The following is a 12,205-nucleotide window of genomic DNA, read 5'->3' as shown; positions in this document are numbered from 1 at the left end:
TGACATTGATTTCAGATAACATTACCTTAATGCTCTCATTGATCCTGGTCACAAGCCAAGAAAAGAGTCTACTGTAAAGATTCTTCGCCAGCGCATCCCGAGCATAGTAAGCCTAAATTAAGATAAAAGTGCAAACATTAGAAGTATTGAGGGTTGTCCGAGGTTCCACCTGCCTGAGGCATGATTTAAGATGGAGGCAGCTGATGGCTTTGATTGTCCTGCATTGCTCTGGAGAAATAATAAAATGTGAGGGAATTTCTGGTGGATTTACTTAAAAACAGATATGTCTTGTCGCTTCGGGTGAAACTAGCAACTATTAATAAGAGAAGCTATGTTGGATCGGGCCAATGGCCATCCAATCTAACAGTCTGTGTCACACAGTGGTGAAAACCCAGGTGCCATCAGGAAGTTCACTGGTGGTTCCAGAAGCCCTCCCACTGTTGCTCCCCAAGCACCAAGAATACAGACCATCAATGCCCCAGACATAAGACTAGAAGAGAAGCCATGTTGGATTAGGCCAACGGCCCACACAGCCCAACACTCTGTGTGACACAGTGGCCAAAACTCAGGTGCCATCAGAAGGTCCACCGGTGGGTCCAGAACTCCAGAAGCCCTTCCACTGTTGCCCCCCAAGCACCAAGAATACAGAGCATCAATACTCCAGACATAAGAATAGAAGAGAAGCCATGTTGGAGCAGGCTAACGGCCCATACAGCCCAACACTCTGTGTGACACAGTGGCCAAAACCCAGTGGCCATCAGGAAGGCCACCAGTTGGGTCAGATTTCAAAACTCAACCATAGAATTCAATGCTGCATGAGCGTTGAATGCAAAAAAAGATCCATGTGTTTGTATCTTGAAAAACTACATGGTATCCTTCACGCAAGCAGCAAGCAGTGTGGGAACTAATTCAGCAGAGGACAATCCCCTTGATGTAGGTGTTTGTGCATGCAGGTACAAACACAGGCACATGAGCAGAGTTGATATGCAAGCCAGCGCCCCACTGGGCAAGTATGACGGTTTTCTCCTTTTATGGCACATGAGAGAAAATGGCGACAGCATATTGTGGAGCTGATGAAATTTGGTTACCAGAATAAAAAATGTTGTTATCTGTTGTAGGTGACTGCTATTAAAGAGTCCCGCCATGGGTTCAGTTCTGGAAAACTCACCCAGAAACCACCCAAGACTGATAATTATTTGTGTTTCCACAACCGTCAAGGGAATTTTTTTTCCTCCTCAAAGAGTACCAATTAAAGGCTTCACCTAAGACCACACGCAAGCTGTTACGACAAAGAGCAAATCCTTCCTACGTCTCTTACACATGCAAATATCGGTGGATACCTGAGCCACATTTAGGGTTGTGGAGACCTTCTCCTGTTTTGCTTCAACGGTGCGGAAGCTGAAGGCTCTTTCCAGCACCGACTGATCGATGCCCGTCAGCTCACATATTTCTTTGAGTTCTAAGGAAGCAAAGGACATCCACTTAAACTCATTTCGGCCTTTTGTCTGATTTTACAAACATTAACAACACTAAAAGGAGTTATGTACTGGTGGATTCATACATCGATGGGCTTAAAAACACATAGGGAAGTATCTTAGAGTTAAGATCATCCGAGCCAAATCAAGGTGTAACAATCAGTGCAAAACTTACAATTCTTTCAATTCTACCTTGACAAAAGACTAGCTCCAAACTTATTAACACTTCCTTATTCTTTATTATTATTAGTCAACAAGTATGTTCAGTGCGAAAAGAAATCTAAATCAAAGTGCAGGTCAGTTTCAGTAGACTCAAGGCGATAAACTTGAAATTACCATTTTTATCTTTGATTTTACTTTCATCTAAGCCGTTCACGCGCGATTCGGGCTTGAATTCGATATTCCCCAGTTTTAAGACGGCAGCAACCACTTCAAAAACGGACTGCGTTTCGTGGTCCATGAATCCCACAATCTGCATGGCGTTCTGGAAAAGGGAAATAGAGAGTGGCATGACTTCCAAAAAAAAAAAAATAGATTTCACCCTTCTTGTAGGCAGCTCCACTCAGTGCGTACAACGAAGCTCACTCCCACATCTGATCCTCTAGACAAGTGATCTCCAACTGGGCCGTGGCGAAGGCCCTGGCACTGTGCCGCGGCTCCCTGCCTTCACAGGGCCACACCAGGCCATGCATGCACATTTGCACCATGCGTGGCTGCAAACGCGCATTCTCGGCACTCCCGTGCATGCGTGGCCTGGTCGTGCATGTGCGTTTGCGCCATGTGAGGCTGCAAATGCGCATGTGCGACCTGCCTGTGCGTGCGCTCATGCGTGGCAGGCACGGCTGGGCGATCGCCCTCCCCGCCACCGCCGGTCCGCAGCCTGGAAAAGGTTGCGGACCACTGGACCAGGGATTTCCAATGAGGGGTCCATGGACCCCCGGGGGTCTACAAGAGCTCTGAAGGCGGTCCCTGGGAGTTCTGAAGTGGCGTGGTATGGGGGGGGGGGTTTCAGGCTGAAGTGGAGTGGGGGGGGGAGTATCCAGGCTGTCTTCTCAACTCCTCCTCTTCTTTCTGGCCTACATGAGGCAAAGCCCCCATAGCAGTAGTAAAGGTGGGTGGAGGGAACAAAAGGAGGGTTAGGGGGTGCGGGTAGTTATGCAACTTCTGGAGTCATGGCAGGGGGTGTGGCCAGCTGACATCACTTCGGGGGTTCCTCAAAGGAGGGGCTCCTCCACTGTCAAAAGCTTTTAAAAGCCTGTTCTAGATACCCTGTGAGACAGAAAGAGAAGGAGTGGCTGACCCAAAAGTCAACCCAGCAGCTTCCTGGCTCATCCTGGATGAAGGCCAGCCCTCCTTGATTAAGGCCTGGCTCATCCTGGATGAAGGCCAGTTGCTGGCAGGGGCTCATAGGAATTGTAGTCCATGGACATCTGGAGAGCCACATTCTGGCCACCCCTGCTCTAGTTCAACTGGCTAGAAACCTCAGCTGTTTAAAAACACTGTAACAGGACAAGCTGCCAGGACGATGTTTCAAGCTTGCGCTGACACACTTCTGGAACTCAGAACCACGCTGATTCTTACCCTAACAGTTCGGAAGTTGGCAGCATCGTCCACTCCGTTCACTTTTGCCGAGTCCAGGCTCAGGTAGTTGTACCGACTGAAGTCTCGCTCCAGCTTCAGTTGTTCTGACAAAAGGAAAAGAAAAAAATACCCAGAGTTTTTTGCTTGATAATACTCGGGACGCTCATTAACAATATGTGAGGGGAACAGCTTCATGTAAAACAATGAAATAAACTGGGGACATACTTATACAGTTATATATATATTTTAATATATATTTTAAAAAGACAGCCCTGTATACTTACGAAGCATCTCTTCAGATCCTCCAGACAGTATCTGATAGAAAATGTGAAAATTCCTTTCACCTCTCGGTTGCTTAACAACACGGGATTTCTCCAAGAGATCTAAAGACGAAAAGGTAAATTCAGGTGGGTAGCCGTGTATTCCGGAATTAATCTTAAATGTGCCACTGGATTCACAGAATCATAAGAAAGGTTAAAAAGGTAATTATTTTCCATTGTTCAAGCATGCCTCGTCTTCACCACACATCTGTATTGGAACCACCGGAGAGCGAAGCAAAATTTGGCAGACAGAGGTCAAAGCACACAAGTTTCCCAACCACAGTCAGATGACTGGAATATTCCTTCCATTTACAAAGGATACCCCCCAATAAAATTCTTTCAAACATTATCATGCTTTTTTTTTGTTTTGTTTTTTTTACTAACTCAGAGTCTCTACTGCCCTCCATGATCTCTATCCTACAGGTTCAGGGGTACAGGTAGGCCCACGTAGTCACTGTTTCCTAACCATGATGCCTCTTTTAAATCATACAGAGCTACATGACTGTGTCTTATCCCAGGTCCTATCTCTTCCCCACAGAAATACAACCAGACATAATAGCCCAGTTTTTCTGATCTTTCAAAGGGGATGAATTCATGGAGGATCAGTCTATCAATGGCTACTAGCCATGGTGATTAGGGGGGAAACTCCACAGTCAGAGGCACTAATGCTCTGAATCCCAGAGCCAGGAGGCAACATCAGGGGAAGGTCTCAACCATTATGTCCTCTCTTGTAAGCCCTCTGGTGGAGCTGGTTGGCCCCTGTGTGAGACAGGATGCTGGACTAGATGGACCACTGGTCTGATCCAGCAAGGGTCTTCTGATGTTCTTATGAAGGACTCAGCCTGTACTCCCTGTTTTTGGCTGTTCAGAGGAACTGGTTGGCCCCTGTGAGAGACAGGTTGCTGGACTAGATGGACTGTTGGTCTGATTCAGCAGGGCTCTTCTGATGTTCTTAGGAAGGCCTCAGCCTCTCTGCCCTGTTGTTGGCCCTCCAGAGGAACTTGTTGGCCACTATGTGAGATGGTACGCTGGACTAGATGGGCCACTGATCTGATCCAGAAAGGGTCTTCTTATATTCTTATGAAGGACGCAGCCTGTACTCCCTGTTTTTGGCTCTCCAGAGGTGCTGGTTGGCCCCTGTGTGAGACAGGAGGCTGGACTAGATGGACCACTGGTCTGATCCAGCAGGGCTCTTCTGATGTCCTCGTCCCTCCTCACTCAGACATTACGGAGAGCTGTTGGGGCTGGGGACCCCAAACACTGCTTCATTCAAACACTGCCACCCTGTATTCATCTCCTAATATATATTTACATATAGACTGTTGAAACTCTTTCCCTTTCCCCTTTTCCCGGTCAGTCTTCAGCTGCTCTCCTCCACCAGCCGTGCTCAGCCGGTCTCTATCCCAACTGAATTAATGTCTGTTTCCAACTGTCCCTCTCACCAACCTTCCGTCTGCTCCCATTGGCAGCTCTTAGAAAGGGGAGGAGCCTAGCCTGCCTATCATCAGGAAAAAATCTGGAGCATGGCAGACCAAGAAGTGCGCTTACCCACCCTGGCAGGGATGCAACTTAAGACCGCACCCCAGGCCAGGGATCTGGGAGTGATCATTGATGCCTGGAGGCACAGGTCAGACGAGTAGCTAGCCAGGCGTTTTTCCATCTTTGCCAGGCTCAGCTACTAGCACCCTACCTGTCCTCTGAACACCTGGCCACAGTGATCCATGCGACAGTCACCTCCAGAATAGATTTCTGTAACTCACTCTACGCTGGCCTGCCTTTGGGCTTGATCCGGAAATTACAACTGGTCCAAAGCCCAGCTGCTAGGGTCCTCACAGGAACATCATGGAGGGCCCATATCCAGCCGGTGCTGAGGCAGCTGCACTGGTTGCCAGTAGCTGTCCAGATCCGGTTCAAGGTTTTGGTTTGACCTTTAAGGCCATACGCGGTCTGGGACCCGCATATCTGAGGGACTGCCCCAGGGAAGCACGCCTGGCCTCGACCAGGGCCAAGGCCTTTTAGGCCCTGGCCCCGACCTGCTGGAGTGAGCTCCCGGAGGAGCTGCAGACCCTGCGGGAGCTTTCAGTGTTCCGCAGGGCCTGCAAAACGGAGCTCTTCCGCCAGGTCTATGGCTGAGGCTGGGCAGAAAGGACGATCATGGGCACCCTATAGGAGAGGCGGCTTGCAAGTTCCATCTGTCCCTTCCTGACCCTCCTCCCCGCCCCCGAGAGGTATTGCTAGAGATGTTAGAGATGGGATGATGTTTCTGCCGTATTTTTATTTTATACTGTTGATATTGTTGTATTTTATGGTTTTGATGTCAGGGGATTTCATGGGATTTTTTAGATTATATCTGACATTTGTAACCCGCCACGAAGAGCCTCTTGTGGCACAGAGTGGTAAGGCAGCCATCTGAAAGCTTTGCCCATGAGGCTGGGAGTTCAATGCCAGCAGCCGGCTCATGGTTGACTCAGCCTTCCATCCTTCCAAGGTTGGTAAAATGAGTACCCAGCTTGCTGGGAGGTAAACGGTAATGACTGGGGAAGGCACTGGCAAACCACCCCGTATTGAGTCTGCCATGAAAACGCTGGAGGGCGTCACCCCAAGGGTCAGACATGACTCCGTGCTTGCACAGGGGATACTTTTACCTTTAACCCGCCATGAGCCTTCGGGGAATGGCGGGAAATAAATAAATAAATTCTTTGCAGAGTTAGCTTAATGTTATTAACAACCAATTCATAGGGCATGACTCAAAATGTTATGCTTTGGGGGCACAGAGTATGTTTTTTGGGGGGTACAATCAGAGACTCATTGGGTAGGACACGGGGATTTCACATTGGATAGCAGTATTGAACGACAGCCCTTTCACATGCTGCTAGCTCAGGGGTCTCCAACCTTTTTGAGCCTGCCGGGCACATTTGTAATTCCGACACGGGACAGTGGGCACTGTGCTCAAACAGCTGGCACAGGAGGCAGAGTCAGCCACAACATTGCTACCGTTTAACTAGCCGAGGTGGCAGCTACAGCCAAAGTAATATTTTTAAAAATCATAGAATCATAGAATAATAGCATTGGAAGGGATCTCATGGGTTATCTAGTCCAACCCCCTGCAATATGCAGGACACTCACAAATCTGCACAGCCCAACAAATCTCCGGTAGTCAGCCAGAAACCTTGTTGGAAAAAAGCCCTCCCTGGCCCACCCACTTTGTGTGCCAGCAAAGTTACCTGCTATTTCATAACAATTATGTGGCTTAAGGAAACTGACTGTTCATCACATGCCACGCTATCAAAAATGGAAATCGTGTGCTGCCTGGAGAAGGTAGATGCGCTGTTTTTTGCCAGATTACTTGACGCCCCTTTCCCAATTATATGTGCAGCATTAACTGCAAGCTCTGAGGGTTCTAATCTATTGTTCTTAGGAAAGTCTCGGTCTTTCAGCAGGAATACACAGAAGCCTTACATACAAGAAGCCACAGAGCAGGGGTCCCTAAACTTTCCAAGCCTGTGAGAATCCTAACACAGTTGGTGGGTGTAACCACAAAATGCCAACCACAAACTCTCGAGGGAACGAGAGAATGCGCAACTCTAATAGTAACTCTTCAACTGGTCCGGGGATTTGGGCTCGGGTGTCAACAATATGCCGATGGCACCCAGCCCTATCTCCTGATGGATGGCCATCCAGACACTCCCCCAGAAACATTCACCTGGAATCAGAGACAGTTGGGTTAAGCAGAGCCGCCTGCAACTCAACCCCTCCAAGACGGAGATCCCGTGGCTGGGGAGGAAAGGACCAGGAGGGGAAGCACGTTTGCCCTGCCTAGACGGTATCTTCGATGCCACCCTACCTTTGGAGGCTCCGATCACCAGAGTAGTTCAGCTGGCTTTTCCCTTCTGTTCTTATCTAACCTTATCTGATCTCAGGAGCATAGTAGAGAGACTACCAAGGAAGACTGTTGCAGAGGAAGGCAATGGCCATCCGCCTCTACTCGCCTTGAAGCCTCTCAGTCAGTTGTGACTTGATTCGTTACTTAGGTATATACGAACTCTGACAAAAATGAAAGGCAGCTGAGAATAGTCTAATAGTGCTGAGACCCCAGAGCAGACTTTCTCAGCAAGGCTTGTGGGAATTGTAGTCCATGGACATCTGGAGAGCCACAGATGGGCCATTCCTGGTCTACGCTTTCAGCCTCCCACTACGCTCCTTAAGGGCGTATTTACAAGTACACCTGGCCCTCCCCTCTACAAGCCGCATGGCACGAGGAAGACAAGTTGTCCCCATAGTTCTGCTGCTTTGTTTAATGTTTTGTCAGCGTCCAGAACAAGATGCGGGACAATACAGCTTATTAATATTTCAGAAAGCTTCCGGCGGGATTTTGTCTCTGTGTCGCCTCCTCCAACAAACAGGGTATGTGCAGGCCCTTTCGACAAAGGAGGTGATGAATGAAAGCTCTGTTAATGCTGCGTAACAGGAGACGGGACTCAATTAAAAAGGGCAGCCCTGGCAGGTTACGGAGAAAGGAAAGCTTCTGCAGATGGGTGTACCTCTGGAGACAGATGTGTATATATGTGTGTAAAATCTACAACGGCTGGTTCTCCTACAAAAAAAAATCAATAAAATTCTCTAACGACATTCACATCTCAGAAACGAAGCAAGGATGGGACGGGAGACCACCAAGGACGTCCACAGTTGCTACGTAGAGGTAGACATAATAGCAAACCACTTCTGTATATCTTTTGGCTTCACCTAGATGGCCCGGGCTAGCTCAATATTGTCAGATCTGGGAAGCTAAGAAGGGTTGGCCCTGGTCTGATGGGAGACCACGGAGGAAGTCCAGGGTTGCTAGGCAGAGAGAGGCAATGGTAAAACCATTTTGGCTCATCTGCTGCCTTGAAAACCCCATGAGGGATCACCAAAAGTCATATGTGACTCGAAGAAGAAGTTGTTTGTGACTTGATGAAGAAGAGTTGGTTCTTATATGCTGCCCAGGGTTCCCTCAATACTTTGTGGTTGACAAAAAGAAGAAGTAGTTTGTGATTTGATGATGAAGAAGAAGAGTTGGTTCTTATATGCCGCCCAGTGTTCCCTCAATACTTTGTGGTTGACAAAAAGAAGAAGTAGTTTGTGATTTGATGATGAAGAAGAAGAGTTGGTTCTTATATGCCGTCCAGAGTTCCCTCAATACTTTGTGATTGACAGCCATTGATGGAGCTCTACTCCAAACGTTTCTCTAATCCCCTCTTGCAGCTGTCTATTCTTGTAGCTGCTACTACTTCCTGCAGCACTGAATTCCATGTGCTAATAACTCTTTGGATGAAGGACTTCCTTTTATCTGTCCTAAGTCCCCAAGCTTTCCAAAGAGATTTGACTCTCCTTAACTTCCCCTTCCACTCCCTCATTTGAGAGAGATTACCCCTTCTAAAGTTAAAGGTGGTTATTTGTTAATAATATTGGTTCTCACTGTGATGAAGGCTCAGGTACTGGCTTGGATCTCATGGACAATTCCCATTAACATAGTGGTTCTCAACCTTCCTAATGCTATGACCCTTTAATACAGTTCCTCAAGTTGTGGTGACCCCCCAACCATAAAACTATACAAGTGTTCTTTCACAGAAATTAAACCAAAACTGACCAATAGCATGAAGATCCATTGTTCATTATTGTCTATAAATTGGCTTTCCCCCCAAGGTTTCTCCGTTCAGCTCTGCCTCTTGTCCCACTATGCCGATCTTGCTCTTTTCCGCTGCTCCAGACAGATGAACGCTTGATCTACCCCGCAAGGCTGTTGTGTGGATAGCGCCCCCCCCCCGGCCAAGCAACTTGCCCTTCCGCGACTCCTGTGAAAGTGTCCGACCCCCAAAGGGGTCCTGACCCTAAGGTTGAGAGCCACGGCATTAACAGAAGGAATGGGATTCCCAGTCGTTCCTCCCTCTTCCTGTGGTCCTCTGAATTCTCTCACCCTTCAGGACGCCAGCCTCTTGGAGAAGCATTTTGCGGATCATTCAGGGCTACTGTGGAAAGGGAGGACAAGGTCGTTCCGTTCCACGGAAGAAAACTCCTGGTGCCAGTGGATATTTCTTATGGGATCCCAGACATGGTAGCATCTGCCACCCCCCCCACCCCCAATGAAAACATCCTGGAAAGTGAAGACTCAGCTTTAAAGGCAGAGACGTGACATGGATGGAAACGAAGCTTTCCATCCGCATGTGTAATACGGCATAATTTGGGATTGCAGAAGTGTTTTCTGCTTCCCTATAAAACCATGCCTGAAGGTGCTTAGAATAGAATCAATTAAAGGAGGGAGGGGGGCACTAAAGTAAATGGCAGTAATAAAACAGTGGGATAAGACAGATGGGGAAACGCAACTTCAGCAAACTTGGCCAAACACTATTCACGATAAATGTGTTATTTTTTTTAAAGACAGATATATTTTTTTAATTTATATCTAATACACTACATATTACAGAACTGCTATTGACTGCACCATCTGAGGGCGATGTACAAAAGTAGAATTCAACTGGTAGTTTATAATGCCAAACAAAGGGGGGGAGGAACCAAATCTTTTTCTAGCAGGCAGCTTTTATGAAAAAAGGAGAAGGAAGAGAAGATCCATAATATTACAATTCACATTTTATAGCTCATCTCGTTGTACTGAGCAATATCGTCTAAGGCAGTGGTCCCCAACCTGCGGGCCGCGGCCCGGTGCCGGGCCACGAAGGCCATGGCGCCGGGCCGCGGCTCCCTCTCCCCGCCCCCCCTGCAGTAAAAAACTTCCCAGGCCACAAGCTTGCGGCCCGGGAAGCTTCTTACTGCGGGAGGGCCGGCTGCGCCCATGCGGTCGCGGCCCGACGCGCGGGCGTGGCCCGCGGGTGCGGCCCGACGCGCGGGCGCGGCCTGCGAGTGCAGCACGATGCGTGGGCACGGCCTGCGGGCGCAGGCAATGCGTGGGCATGGCCCGCGCAGGCCGCGGGCCGCGCCCCGATGCCCTGCCGGTCCCCAACCTCAGAAAGGTTGGGGACTACTGGTCTAAGGACACCATTTTCTTCTGAAGTCTGATGGAAGAAGAAGAAGAAGAAGGTTTATACCCAGTTTCTCCACTACTGAAGGAGTCTCAGAGCGGCTTGCAATCACCTTCCCCTCCTCTCCCCACAACAGGCCCCTTGTGAGTTGGGCTGAGAGAGCTCTGAGAGAACTGCTCTGTGAGAACAGCTCTATAAGGACTATGAGGAGTCCAAGATCACCCAGCTGGCTGCATGTGGAGGACTGAGGAATCGCAAAAAGAGGTTCGTCTCTGTTGTGCGACTGGACTTGAATTGGGGGCGGGGGGGTTCTATGGCAGTCCAACTTGGCTACCCTGTGAAACGACGGACACATCTAGCTTCTCTTCCTCCTGCAAGCAAGGATTCCTTGACAGATCCCATGGCCCATCATTTCCTACTCTGCTTTGGAGGGCTTCCTATTCTGCAGTAACTACAGCAACGGCAAGAGAAAGAAAAAGGAAAGGGGAAAAAAATGCAGCCATATTGGTGTCAGGGCTGTGACATTCAAAGGGGACGCAATTCAGAGAGCTGCCAACAGACCATATGGGTATGGCTGATAATTTCCCTTTCCAGCAAAACCAGCCCTGGATTCACTCTTCTGTTCAAAGCCATAACGTATGATAAATACATTCTGTGATTTATGCACTCCATAGTGTAATAGAGTCTTGATATTTTCCCATATGCTTACGTTGCTCGTGATAATGAAGAGCAGAAAAGCAAGTGAAGAATTGCTGTAGACTGTTGAATCCACAGCTTAGCCAGTTTGGTGTAGTGGTTAGGAGTGCGGACTTCTAATCTGGCATGCCGGGTTCGATTCTGCGCTCCCCCACATGCAACCAGCTGGGTGACCTTGGGCTCGCCACGGCACTGATAAAACTGTTCTGCAAGAACAGTTCTGAGAGAGCCTTGATTAATCCAAGGTCACCCAGGTGGCTGCATGTGGAGGAGTGGGGAATCAAACCTGGTTCTCCTGATTAGAGTTCACAGCTCTTTAATCACTACACCACCCTGGCAAAAAAGCAAAGTATTTATTGACAGTTGCCTCCACTGTATCAGTGCCGTTCTTTACTGACTTTCCCCAAGAAGGCTGGATACTCCAACTTGGATGGCCCTGACTCTCCCAGGCTCATCGGATCTTGGAAGCCTAGCAGGGTTAGTACAAGTTAGTACTTGGATGGGAGACCTCCAAGGAAGCTCAGGGTCACTATTCCAAAGCAGGCAATAGCAAACTGTGTCAGTTCGTCTCTTGCCCTGGGTATAGTCTGCATGGGGCCTTTTACCCACTCCCAGTCCTAATAAATTCCCGCCGTCTACACTGAATTAGATTTCCACTTTGATTTGAGCTGCTTTAAATTTTCCCTCTGCAACATGCATGATTGATCCATAGTGACTCTACCTTTTCCCCGCGATATCCAGGAGTGGATATAACCCTCGATATTTTAAAAATCGTCATCAGTAAGCGTGCAGATTTCTGCTTTTTGCGAGTTAACTCCATTCTCTGTGCCTTGTAGCAAAGCAATCTTCCCTGATTGGCCAGGACGTCAGTTCAAAGACTTCCTGGTTCCTGGTTGCAAGGCTTGTCTTAAAGTGACTGCGCTCCAAAAGCCCTCTCTCAGCAGAGATTTGCCTTATTTCCCCACTTCCTCTGCTGTCTCCAATCCCCCCACCTTCAAGAAAAGAAAGAAAGAGACTTCTACTGCGCTTGGCTCCCCTCCCCGCTGAGCTTCCCCAATCATGTGCAGAACACTTTCTGCTTCAATTGGAACAGTAATATAACTAGGCGGGCTTCCGC

General features: G+C 48.5%; 1 protein-coding gene across 4 annotated transcripts in view; it reads right to left on the bottom strand.

Moving 5' to 3' along the window:
- MYO1B (myosin IB) overlaps nt 1-12,205 on the bottom strand; it is a 197,594-nt gene that overhangs the window by 54,493 nt on the left and 130,896 nt on the right. For 3 of the 4 annotated variants that reach the window (XM_077319495.1, XM_077319496.1, XM_077319497.1), the window contains exons 8-12: nt 3,341-3,439; nt 3,057-3,160; nt 1,812-1,959; nt 1,341-1,459; nt 26-112 (exon numbers count right to left, since the gene is read on the bottom strand). In XM_077319495.1, the coding sequence (XP_077175610.1) occupies nt 26-112; nt 1,341-1,459; nt 1,812-1,959; nt 3,057-3,160; nt 3,341-3,439 (557 nt within the window). Of the gene's footprint in view, nt 1-25; nt 113-1,340; nt 1,460-1,811; nt 1,960-3,056; nt 3,161-3,340; nt 3,440-4,688; nt 4,799-12,205 lie in introns of those variants that run through there. The other variant, XM_077319498.1, reaches the window with a different exon arrangement.

The sequence above is a fragment of the Paroedura picta genome, chromosome 2 (genome assembly GCF_049243985.1).
Source record: "Paroedura picta isolate Pp20150507F chromosome 2, Ppicta_v3.0, whole genome shotgun sequence".
In the NCBI taxonomy this organism is placed as follows: Eukaryota; Metazoa; Chordata; class Lepidosauria; order Squamata; family Gekkonidae; genus Paroedura; species Paroedura picta.
Note: the sequence above shows the minus strand (reverse complement) of the source record. Positions and strands in the feature narration are given on the sequence as shown.